Source organism: Eptesicus fuscus, chromosome 21 (assembly GCF_027574615.1).
Source record: "Eptesicus fuscus isolate TK198812 chromosome 21, DD_ASM_mEF_20220401, whole genome shotgun sequence".
NCBI lineage: Eukaryota > Metazoa > Chordata > Mammalia > Chiroptera > Vespertilionidae > Eptesicus > Eptesicus fuscus.
This window is the reverse complement of record NC_072493.1, coordinates 32,561,221-32,574,416: the sequence shown is the minus strand read 5'-3', so window position 1 is coordinate 32,574,416 and position 13,196 is coordinate 32,561,221. Positions and strand designations below refer to the sequence as shown.

At 44.9% G+C, this 13,196-nt stretch overlaps 1 protein-coding gene across 1 annotated transcript in view; it reads left to right on the top strand.

Moving 5' to 3' along the window:
- VAT1L (vesicle amine transport 1 like) overlaps positions 1-13,196 on the top strand; it is a 148,794-nt gene that overhangs the window by 53,159 nt on the left and 82,439 nt on the right. The window contains exon 4 of the mRNA XM_008139686.3: positions 12,383-12,525. Coding sequence (XP_008137908.1) covers positions 12,383-12,525 — 143 coding nt within the window. The remainder of the gene's footprint in view (positions 1-12,382; positions 12,526-13,196) is intronic.

Genomic DNA, 13,196 nt, shown 5'->3' with positions numbered 1-13,196 from the left:
CTTTCCTAATTGCTCCAACAAAAATCCCCCATGTTATTCGACCCTCCAACATTCCACAAAGTGAAACCATACTGACCTCCTTCGGGGCCAGAGCAGAGCTGGCCTGTCACTGGTGTATGATCACTATAGGCCCAGTGCTCCTGGGACCACCTCCTCAGAGGTGAACCCTGCGAAAGTGAAAGTCACCTCCCTCCCACCCTGGTCCCAAAGCTGCCTGCGCTGCTCAGCGATGACTGGTCCTTAGGAAACGCAGCTGTGCTAACACCAAGTGTTGTAGCACCAAGTAGGGAGCTGGGCTCAGGCTGGGCAGTGGGAGTCATGCTTGCCCATCCCTTCATGCACCTCCCTATGTTCCCACAGGTGACCAGGTTCTTGGGAGCAGGCCTCGGCTGGCAGGTGTGCATGGGTGGGAGGTCCACCTCGCCCGGCCCAGGGAGCATCTGCAAATTGCCCGAGGGGAACCGATGCCATGAACTAACTGTAGTAAGGGTCCAGAGGCTCTTTGAGAAATACATTTCTATGCCCAAACCTGTTTTATCTGAACTTTTATCCTAACAGTCTTTCTATATTCCTCCCTAAGTTACTACTCTCATCTTACCCTTCTCCCCTCTTCATGTGAGGTTGAAAAGAAAAGCAGGAAAATGTTTACTCTTGGAAAGCACACAGATTTTGCCCCATTGCTGATGGAAAGTTGTAACACTGCTCACAAGATATGGGGAAGACCTTGTCCATGTCCCACCAAGGGGTAAGGCAGGAAGCTGGCTGAGCAGCTGGACAGGCCTTCATTTGAAGGGCACACATCCCTGGACTCAGCCTGCAATTGCTCTCTGGCCCTGGGGCCTCTCTGGCCACCTTACTTCTTGCTCACCACACTACTGTCTCTTCTGCTATTTCCCCTTTCAACATATAGTAACTGGGACCCAGTGCTGTGGACATAGGGGAGAATGAGATGATCCTCCCCTTGAGGAGTTAACAGTCTATTGGGAGATAACAAAAGAAAGAGATCTTTAAAAGGGAGAGAGAGAGAGAGAGAGAGAGAGAGAGAGAGAGAGAGAGAGAGAGAGAGAGAGAGAGAGAGAGAGAGAGAGAAGAAGAAGAAGAAGAAGAAGAAGAAGAAGAAGAAGAAGGAGGAGGAGGAGGAGGAGGAGGAGGAGGAGGAGGAGGAGGAGGAGGAGGAGGAGGAGGAGGAGGCGGAGGAGGAGGAGGAGGAGGAGGAGGATGACGACAGAGGAGAAGGGAAAGAAGAAGAATGGGGAAAGAAGAGAAGAATCACAGCTTAGAGTGAGATGGCTGAGCAGTGATGTGCTAGTTTGGGGCAAAGCAGGAAATATTAACTCTTCTGGGGATCTCCAGGAAGGCTTCCCAGAGAGGTGGCTTTAAAGGTGTTGAAGGAGAAACCAGTGTATTGAGCACCCGCTTTGGGTCATCTCTTCTGAGTCACATATGTTACCTCCTTGGACCCCCATATGGCCTCGTTGAGTAGACATTGACCTCCCTGGTTTAAAGAAGAGAAATCTGAGGCTTGACCAGGTTAAGTGGCAGCTCCAGGATTGGATCGGATTGGGACCCAGGAGCTTTCCTTTGCTCTGTAGCATCCACTGTGTCTCATTCTTATGTCACTGTTTTGGTGCTCAATAACAAAGAACAAAGAAATTAGGTTCAGCGACACGGAGGCTTGGGTTTAATCCCATCAGTTACAGTTGCTAGTATTTAGCCTTTTTGAGCCACAGTTTCCAATTACTAGCAGGATAACCTTGAATAAGGTCACTTGATCTTTCTGAGCCTGTTTTCATGATGGGAATGTGATGTTGGGAGGTCATAAAGTGCCTAGCACAATGCTTGACCAAGAGTAACTAGCCAGTAAGAGATGGCTCCCCTTCTCTCCTTTCAGCCTCCAGATCCACCACTGTCTTGGAGCACAGGGCAGTGGTTAAGACTGAATGCTGAAGTCAGGTCATGCGGGTTTAAATCTTGCCTCTGCTGTTTACTTGCTGTGTGACTTTGGGCAGTTACACAACTGCTCTGTGCCTCAGTTCTTTCCTCTGGGAAATGAGGATGAACTAGTACCCATTCTTCACCCCCTGGCCTTGCTGCTTCTCAACTGAGTGACTGTGCAATGATATCAGCACAGTCTGAGCAGGGGAAAGGTTTAAATGTTCACCCTTGCAGTCAATGAATGGGCAGAGCTAAGAGTGACCAGGAAAACCTGGGGTTCGGCAGCATAGCTGAGGCCCAGGGAGCAGGGAGGCTGAACTCCTCTAGGCATCGGAGCCTCAAACCTTGCGAAGAGGGATGGGGGTTGTTTCTCTCCTTGCTTCTCTGACTCACAGAAGACTGTGTTAGTCAGGCCCTGATCTACCGGATCCCATGTACTAAACCCACGCGCTATGATGTCAACCTCAAGTAGGAAAAGAGTACTGTCGCAATGCCGAAACAGACCAAATCAGAAGAAGGGAAACTTTATAGACTGCCAGATCTCAGCACTGGCTGTGCATTAGAAATACCCAAGGAACTTATAAAATACGTACTAATACTCAGGCCTCACCATGGTTTTAAGTAACATATCTGATATTAAGATATCCTGAGCATCTTGAGGCCTCAGCATTTAAATCACACAGAGGCAGCAGGGCCATTTGAAGGTCATTCTGTATGATGAGGAACTGAGCTGCGCCAGAATTCCCGGAAGGCTTGTTAAAACTCCTATTCCCAGGCTGTACCCCCAAACCCCTGAATCTGTAGGTCTGGGCGGCATGAGAATCTGCATTGCTAACAAGTCTCCAGACAGTGTGGCTGCTGCTGGTTCCAGCTCACATATTGACATCCTAATATATAAAAACCCAGGGTCCGTAACATACAAAACGACCGAAGTCTCGACCGATGGAAGTCAGTGCTGGGTTGCCGTGGCAACCAAGAACTGACTGTCCTCTGCTGTGGGCACTGCGACTCAGCACCGACTGCCAAGGGGGCTGCAGATCAGGCCCGAAGAGAGGCCTGGAGAGAGAAGCAGCCTGTAGCCTCCGTGGCAGCTGTTGATCAGCCCTTGCCTCTCTCTTTCTCTTGGGGCCTGGCCAGCAGCTGCACCTCTGATCAGCCCCGCCTCCCTGATCAAGCCCATTGATAGGCCCGTAGACGCTGACTGGCATAGAAACCGACCAATCAGAACCAAATCTGGGTGAAGTGCAAGGAGCCAATGGCTGCCTAGGAGGCGGAGCTTTCGACGCTGACTGGCATAGAAACTGACCAATCAGAACCTAATCTGGGTGAACTGCAAAGGCAGAACCTAAGGTGGGGGCTGAGGAGGGGTTTTAAGGGCAACACTTGTTTGGTGTAAGGTGTAAGAAAGCGGTTCAATTTTTTAATGACCGGTTTGGCAGTATAATGCATACGGCTATCAGTCCATATATAGGGATTATGTATTTTTGTCTGCCAAGAGCATCTCCTCCTGATGAAAAAGTCTCCCCCTCCCCCATTTAAGCAATCCTATCCTATATAATCTATCTATACTACTAAAAGGGTAATATGCTAATTAGACCGGGTCGACCAGCCATCTTCTGGACGTCTGACTTCCTTCTGGACAAAGCCATGGTGGTGGGGGTCAAGGCAGAGGCCATTAGGGGTGATTATGCCAGCAGGGGAGGGCAGTTGGGGGCGAGATCAGGCCAGCAGGGGAGGGCAGTTAGGGGTGATCAGGCAGGCAGGAAGAGGCAGTTAGGGGTGATCAGGCAGGCAGGCAGAGGGATTAGAGGCAGGCAGGCAGAGGGTTTAGGGGCAAGCAGGCAGGCAGGCAGAGGCAGTTAGGGGCAATCAGGCAGGCAGGCAGGCAGGTGAGCGGTGAGGAGCCAGTGGTCCCAGATTGCAAGAGGGATATCCGACTGTCGGTTGGACATCCGTCAAGGGGTCCCCGATTGGAGAGGTTACAGGCTGGGCTAAGGTAACCCTCCCACCCACCCCTGCAAGAATTTCGTACACCAGGCCACTAGTAAGAAATAAAAGATATTGTCTACTACGTCTTCCCAAAGAATGTGTCTACTGCTTTTTGGATTAAAAATTGTTTCCCTACTTAAATTTCAAGCAGTTGAAAAATGCTTGTCCCACTCTTCACTTTCCCTCCTTTTCTCTCTTCCCCCTCAGACACATATCCCTGGAGCTTCTGGCTGTTGAAGTTCTCAGTACATGTGTGTTCCAGGGAGGGAGTGGCATGTGTAGCTCAGCAGTTTTGCAATGACAAACAAGATAAAGATAAAGAAAGGCTAGCTGATTCTTCATGTGTAGCGGGCGAGAACAGAGAATGTTCTTTGCTGCCTTTGATGGCAATCACATGGATCAGCCCACACAGTGGGATTTGAATTTCCTCTCCTTACAACAATCAAGTCAACTAAATTGTTGACAGGCAAATGACAGCCCTGATCTGAAAAAAGTCTCCTACCTTGTGTCTAAATTCCAATGTGGGAGTTTGTATTGTCACAAGTAAAGCACAAGTATGGCTCCGGTATTCAGTGTACGAGAATGATAACATCCAGTTATCTTTTCTAGTCCAAGTGCCTCTGCTTTAATGAAAATGAAAGAGTAAAGTGACAGTTCTTCAGAAGAAAAAAAAAAACCTCACCTTGCCATTTCCTACAGGCATCCTCTCAGGACATTCACAAGCTCTTTCTGCTCATTCTTTTCCCTTCTTTGACCACATGAATGGCCTGTGGTTTCCATGAGCTGCTGAAAAATGGAAACAACTTTCAGAAGAGTTCTGTTTTAAAAGTGATCTCAGAAATAGTCAAGCTAGCAGTAGAGGGCTTCATTTTCCACCAAACTTGGGGAAATGAGTAAACTTTCCTTCTCTATGGGGGCTTCTTCAAATAGACTTTCTTTAGCCCGGATAAAGAACCAGGCAGTGTGACCTACAATTTGTAGAACCAGAGAGACCATCGAGATCGTCAAGTCTAAGTTCCCACGTTATCTGGTCTCTCCCTTCACGTGTCTTCATGACTTTAGTGCTCATTTTCTGCACACTTGTAAGAATGTAGTAGTGCACCAGTGTGGTCTTATCCTAGGGTTCAGTGGTTGGAAGTGGTGTTTGTACTCTACTGGCATAGATGTATAATTGTACTTTTAATAGCATATTTATTTTATTAATATCTGTTGCCTCTATTAGAATGCAAGCTACAAGATAACAGGGACCACATATGACTTTGTCCACCTTGGTATTTTCAACACCTTGCTTAGTGTATAACCTATCAGGCACTATTCAAATAGTCTGTCATGACAGAATGAATGACTCAATGAAGTAACAGAGAGGCTAAGATTAAAAGGATGATCAGCAATCAGCCAAGAAAAAAGAAAGGAAAGAGGATTCCAAGCAGTGAAAATTGCATGTGTAAAAGTCCTATGGTCAGAGTGGGTGGACCTTAGGAAAGAATGAGCATTTTTCCATATGTTCAAAGCTAGAATACTGTTATATTGTGAGAAACAGCGGGGGAGTTAGATAGTATCTACATTACAGAGGCCCCTTTAAGCCAACCATTCTTTGCCCCTTACTTAGTTGAATCTCTGATGCAGAGTCCCCTTACTTAGTTGAATCTCTGATGAATCTCAGCACACTGACAGGGTCATCTATCCTAAATTCCCATTTAGAGAGTAACCAGAATTTCAACCAGGCTCAGTCCTACGCTCAGGGCAGTTACAGCTAACCACTTGCATTTATTGAGTACTTAGGATGTAATAGGCAGTGCATCAAGTCTTTTGTGGAAATTTATTTGCTCCTCTAATCATTTATTCTCTGTGCCTAGTTAGGGATGCAAATCAGCTCTCTTGTAACTACTGTTCCTGGATTCCCCACAGTCTATGCTCTGCTTGAGGGGACTCTAGTCCTGGAATTAGGATTGATCTGGTTAAAGTATGTTCAACCAGGTGAACCTGAGGCATAGCCATCCAAAGAGCAACTCAGTGAAGCACCCCAGACCGATGCCAAGGACCAGGGCTTTTCTCTTAAGACTCCAGTCCCATGTCAGCAACCTGAGTGCTTAACTAGATGGATAGGAAGACTCCTAGCTGAGTGGCCTTGCAGCTGAGTTGGACTCCCAGCTCTATCATTTACAAGCCACGTAACCTTGGGCAAGTTCCTTTCCCTCTCAGAATCCCCATTTTCAGGTATAAAAGGGAAACAAAAATACTCTAAAAGTGGTTTGAGGATTTAATGAAGCACTTGCGCTCAGTACCTAGCACATGTTGAGACAAAAGGCACCACAGCTGCTGTTACTGCCACATGGGGAGCCACGGGGAGGAGGAGCAGAGGCTAGCTGCAGAATTCTTCATCCTAAAGAGGGAAAGGAAAATCAATTAAAAACAAGTACATGCATATCTCCCTTTATTGCTGTTGCTGGGAGAATGGATTGTCTTGTTCATTTTATGTTTCGGGTCTGCAGGTAAATTGCAAAATCCTTTTTATTGAAAATTCATTCTGCCTTCCACAAATGTTTATTGAGTCCGTGCTGTTTGCTAGGCATGTGGGAGAAACAAGGATAAATTAGGTGCTGCTCCTGCATTCACCTTGGGAGTTGGGGAAGTGAGAGTACAGATTTTCTATAAATGTGAGGGGAAGCACTGTGCTGCTTAAATATAGAACTCATAGCATTATTTCCTTTAGGAAATCATTGAGGATCTTGCAAGGGCCTCTCATCGCCTGATTGAAGTTTTACAGAGCTAAAAGGTGTGTGTGTGTGTGGCGGGGGTTGGGGGGTGAAGGGGATGCTGCCAATAAATGGGCACTAAATTTGTGTTTTCCACCCATTATTTATACTAATAAGAGGGTAATATGCTAATTAGACTGTGTCAACAGGCCATCTTCCGGACATCTGACTTCCTTCCGAACAAAGCCATGGTGGTGGGGGCCAAGGCAGAGGCAGTTAGGGGTGATCAGGACAGCAGGGGAGGGCAGTTGGGGGTGACCAGGCCGGCAGGGGAGTTGGGGATGACCAGGCCAGCAGGGGAGGGCAGTTGGGGGTGACCAGGCCTGCAGGGAAGGGCAGTTGGGGCAACCAGGCTGGCAGGGGAGGGCAGTTGGGGGTGACCAGGCCAGCAGGGGAGGGCAGTTGGGAGTGAGATCAGGCCATCAAGGGAGGGCAGTTGGGGGTGACCAGGCCAGCAGTTGGGGGCATTAGGCAGGGAGGCAGGTGAGTGGTTAGAAGCCAGTGGTCCTAGATTGCAAGAGGGATGTCCGACTGCCGATTTAGGCCCAATCCCACCCACAGGGATCGGGCCTAAACCGGCAGTCGGACATCCCCCGAGCAGTCCTGGATTGGAGAGGGTGCAGGCTGGGCTGAGAGTCACACACCACCCCCCATGCACGAATTTCATGCACCTGGCCTCTAGTTATTTATACAATAGTATAAGTTATTATATAGAACACTTGCATATTATACTAATTATTTTACATATTATGTATGCCTATATAATAATCATATTATTACATTACAATAGTCCTCCCTTTATCTACATTCCAAGACCCCCAGTGCCTGAAACTGCAGCTGGTATTGAACCCTATATATGTTATGTTTTTTTCCTACACATGCATATCTGTTATAAAGTTTAATTTATAAATTAGGCACAACAAGAGCTTTACAACAATAACTAATAATAAAATAGAACAATTATAACAATAAAAAAAGTTACTGGAACACAAGCACTGTGACACCACAACAGTCGATCTGACAACTGAGACGGCAACTAAGTGACTGGCACGTGGCAGCGGATTCAGTGTGGATATAGCTGGATCACAGGATGGCTCACATCCTGGGCAGGATGGGGTGGGATGGTGTGAGGTTTCATCATGCTACTTAGAACTGTGCACATTTTAAAATGTATTAATTGCTTATTTCTAGAGTTTTTAATTTATTTAAATCTTCTAACTGAGGTTGACCTCAAGTAACTGAAACTGTGGAAAGTGAAACTGCAAATAAGGGGGTGATACTGTATTATTATATGAGTTATATATTATAAATGGAATATTATGTACTAGATATTAATTATATATATATACATATACTGTATATACTATTAATACACATATACATATACTGCTAATTATGTTATATAATATTTGTATATAAATGTATTATATATTACATATATAATACTCATATATTTTATATTAAATAAGATAAATATATAAGTAACTCAATTACTTATGTCATTTTACAACCACGTGTATCTTTTCATTGAAATGAAAATGCTAACATTCTGCTTGGGTCAGAGACTAGATATGTTAATTAAATCTATGCTTTATGTCCACTCTGCAGTACTAAAGACATAGAAATATGCAAAATGAGGGGGCTTTCTTGTTACATGAAAATATTCTAGTTTCTCCTGCATCCTTTCAGCAAGTATTAGCAAACCACTGCTATGTTCCAGGCTCTGCCCTGAGCACTGGGCTACGGAGCCAAGTGAGTCAGTCCTTGACCTCATGGAGCTCACAGTTAGCAGCCACAGAAAGGTGTGGTGGCCGTTGTCCTGGAGGAAAGAACCACAGGTCTGTGGTGTCACAGAAAGAGGCAAAATAATCTGCCTGGGATGCTGGGAAGGGTTTGTAGAGTAGAGGCCTCAGGGGTAGTGGCTATGTTTGAAGATATAGATGGACGGGATGATAGATAGGGGGAAGCATGTGAGAAAACTAGCACTGATGGATGAGTTCTGTTTTAGATACATTCAGGAGCTGATGGTGGGATAGTGGATGTGCTCTACTGCTGATACATATTAGAAAGAGGGACTAGAAAACTGATATTTTACTCAAGGTTGCTCAGCTGATGAGTCATTCTGAGAATGCCATGGGATAAGGGCTGCACAGAACTTAACTCATGGCCAATGTCAATCAATGATGGCTCAAGTTCAGTGTTGCTAGCAAGCAGATATTGGAAAGTGGAGGAAGTCATGTTAACGAGGTAGACTGGGTCATATCCGTAAGGGCTGACCTTGTGTGATTAAAGTAAAGGGTGTACTTTTCATTCTGAAAGCCATGATAAGCACTGGGAAGCTTCGAAACAAATAGTGAAATGCTCGGTGTTCTGTTTGAGAAAAATCACTCTGTCCACAGTGTGAAATGCACATGAAAAGAGCCAGGCCAATCAGAAGAGTGCTGTCATAATCTAGGGAAGGAATTATGGCAACCAGACTAAGAAGTGACAGCCATAGGGAGGTTGAGTGGAAATAACACGCTTGCTGACTAATTGGATGTGGGGACGAATACAGAAGGGGAGCCCAGGATAACCCCACGTTCCTAACTTCAGCGGTGGGTAAATGGTGCGATTCCATCCACTGAGGCAGGAAATGCAGTAAGAGGAGTGTTATGAGTTGAATCATGTTTCCCCAAAATGCATGTGATGAAATAACCCACAACACCTCAGAATGGGCCCTCAATTGGAGGTAGGTTCTTTCCAGAGGTGGATGAAATTAATCAGTTAACTGCCACACATCCAAAACTGAAACCATCCCCATATGCCACGATATTTTGAATTTAATTTAAAAAATCTATTTGCAATGAATATTATAAAAATAAATAAGGTACTCACAATTCGGGTGTTCTTGAATATTTTCAGCTGAAAATTCTCACAAAAAAATGATTTTAAAGTTGGTCAGGGCTGCCACTCAGGGAAAACATTTTTTTTTTTTAATAGACACGCGTGGCATGTGGGAAAGGTCTGCCGCTTGAGTCTACAGACGCTTATGGCGTACATGAGTTAAATGAGGTCATTAGGGTGAGCTCTAATCCAATCTGACTGGTGTCTTTATAAGAAGGGGAAATTTAGCCTGGCCAGTGTAGCTTGGTGGTTGAGCACTGACCTATGAACCAGGAAGTCACAGTTCAATTCTGGTCAAGGCACATGCCTGGGTTGTGGGCTTGATGCCCAGTAGGGGGCGTGCAGGAGACAGCTGGCCAATGATTCTCTTATCATTGATGTTTCTACCTCACTCTCACTCTCCCTTCCTCTCTGAACCCAATAAGAAGAGAAAAAAAAAAAAACATAAAAAAGAAGGGGAAATTTAGACATAGGCACTCATGGAGGGAACACCAGGTGAAGACACAGGGAGAAGATGAGAAGATGGCCATCTACAAGCTAAGGAGAGAGGCCTAGACCAGACCTTTTCCTCACAGCCATGAGAAGGATGCAGCCCTGTCAACACCTTGATTTCAGACATTTAGCCTCCAGAATTGTGGAACGATAATTTCTGTTGTTTAACTCACCCAGTGTGCAGAACTTTGCTACAACAGTTTTAACAAACTAATGCAAGGAGTAACTCATTTGGACATGGTCATGAGTTCTATCTTAGATCAGTTGAGTTTGATATGTTATTTTGTAATAGCCCGGTGAAGATAGGGACCAAAATGATAGCTCAATACGCAAGTCTGGGACTCAGTAAGGGACTTGGGACTAGAGATGGAGATTAAGGTGTGCCAATCATTTCTGACACTCCAGCATCTATAGCACAATGTGACTGTACACATTAGGAATTTAAAAAAATATTTGAGTGGATAAATGTCATGTTTGCTTAAGGACAGAGGGCAGGAGGAACTACACAGTGATTAGAACTCATTCTAATCTCCCATCCCAGCACTAATGAGGCTAGCCCAAGCCCTATTGAATTTGAGAGAATTGCTGTGTTGATTGCTGATATTTATACTCATGAGTGAGTAAAATCCCCTCTTTGTTCTCTAAAATCAGAGGATAAAAAACTTAACCAAATATCAAGCTATTCTAAGAACTGAGAGCTATATAGCTTCTTTGGAGCCTTAGGTTCACACCCATGTTCCGAAGTGTTGACCTCCAAGTGTCTGCTTACCTTAAATGTCAAAATAAGTTGACAACATGGCATAATAGAAACTGGCAATAACTGGAAATCAGGAGACCTTGCTTTAAATCTCAGATCTCCCTCGGAAGAACTGGGTCACCCTAACCTTCCTGAGTCTCCTCCCCTCATCCATAAACAGTGATGGGAAAGGTAATTGGATGATCTTCCAAATCTGGCATTCTGATTCTTGCAATGTTGCCTTTAATTATAAATGTTGGAAGAATTAAATTTCCACAAATTGACGTGACAACCTAATTTAGTCCACCAATACGAACAAGACATGTAAACAAAGTGATAGGCAGAAACAAATATTACAAATGACTTTGGTAGAATAAGTTTCCTCCATAATAATTTATGGCTCCTAACGATGGCCGATGGAACACTGAAAAGAGACAGTATTTGGTTGTAGAATGCAACTTATTTACCAGCAGCAAATTGTTTTTTGGGGGAAGGTTTCTGAATGTACATGGTCACAGTATTTTGTCCAATGATTTAAACTTCCAAGCATACTGAAAAAGGACATGGAAAAATCCCTCTCTAGCTGCGTTTGTGATTTCTCCTGGATCACTTTATAGTTAAACCTCATGCATTGGCCTTTTCTTTATATGCCTGGACTTATCTGCCCTGGATATAATAAGTGACTAAAGGGTACAGATGATTAAGATTTACTGAGTACCTATTAAGTGTCCTGTTTTGTGGCAGGTGCTTGACCTGTGTTACAGATTACCTCATTTAACACCATTGTAACATACGCTGTCAGCCACACCATATCTTCTCGACATGCTGAAGGTTGCTTGCTTAGAGCTTCTGTCTGTCTGTCCAAGAGGATAAGCCAGACATGCACCAGAGTTACTGCTGCAAGAGCAACCCTCAACCAATATCAGATGGAAATTTGGTGGATAAATATTCCAGCTTCCTCACCACTTGGTTGGGATAACTCTGAAGCATATTCTACACTTGCTCACAGTCTTCAGAGGGCCTGAGTTCCGGGTGCCCCTGGGGAATACGGGCTTGATAACATACCCTTTATGGACTGCCTTCTATTTCTGTCTTGACACCCTGGTATTTCCTGCAATTGTATTCCTGATACAGTACTAACACTCGCATCTTTGCCTCAGTGTCTGCTTCTCAGGTATCCAAACTAAAACATCCCCCAAGTTCCCTGTGGAGTAGGTACCATTATTGCTAACTTACAGAGAGGAATCTGAGGGTCAGTATGGTTAAATAATAGTTGTTAAGTCTTGGTGCTAGGGTTTTCCTGGCTCAAAGAGACATTCCTCTACACCAGTGCTTCTCACCCAAGGGAGATTTTGTCCCCCAAGGGACACTTTGAGATGTTTGCAGTCAGATTTGGCTCCTAGGAGGTGGAGAGAAGGGAGGTTGCTAAACATCCTATAATGCACAGTTCAGCTCCCTACAACCAAGACTAATTCAGCCTACAAAAATGGCCAATAGTGGCAAGCTTGGGAAATGCTGCTCTACACCCAGCAAGGCTGGTTGTTGGATGGTAGCTCTCCCATGTGACTTATCTATTGTATTTCACTTCCAGGGCCAAGCTGTGGCTCAGCTGTGCTCCACTATCCCCAATGTGACTGTATTTGGAACAGCTTCTACTTTCAAGCATGAAGCCATCAAAGACTCCGTGACCCACCTCTTTGACCGAAATGCGGACTATGTGCAAGAAGTGAAAAGGTAAGGTGTTTGCTCAAAGGAGCACCAGGCTGGCCCTTGCTCTTCTCTCTCTGAAAGAACAGTTGCATTCATCTGGAAGGGGGCTAATACTACCATAGTAGTAACAGTAAATATACATTGAGGTCCTAGTATGACTAGCTCTGTGCTAAATATTTCACCTATATTAGCTCATTTAACCCTCTTAACAACCCCCTTGTGCAGAAGATAAAACCCAGGAATAGAGCAGTTAAGTAGCTTGCAAAGCAAATTTATAACTTGCAAAGCCGTTATGCTAGCTCAGTGGTCGGCAAACTCATTAGTCAACAGAGCCAAATATCAACAGTACAATGACTGAAATTTCTTTTGAGAACCAAATTTTTTAAACTTAAACTTCTTCTAACGCCACTTCTTCAAAATAGACTCGCCCAGGCCGTGGTATTTTGTGGAAGAGCCACACTCAAGGGGCCAAAGAGCCGCATGTGGCTCGCGAGCCACAGTTTGCCAACCACGGTGCTAGCTGCTATAACACTGCCTTAACACAGAGAAGTTTATTTCTCATTCATTCACACAACAGCCTAAGGAAATGTAGACTCCAATCTGGGTATGACTGAGAGCCAATGAAGGACCAGAGTGGTGACATGATCAGATTTGGGTTAGGGGCAGTCACTGGTGGTATGCAGAGAACAGATGGG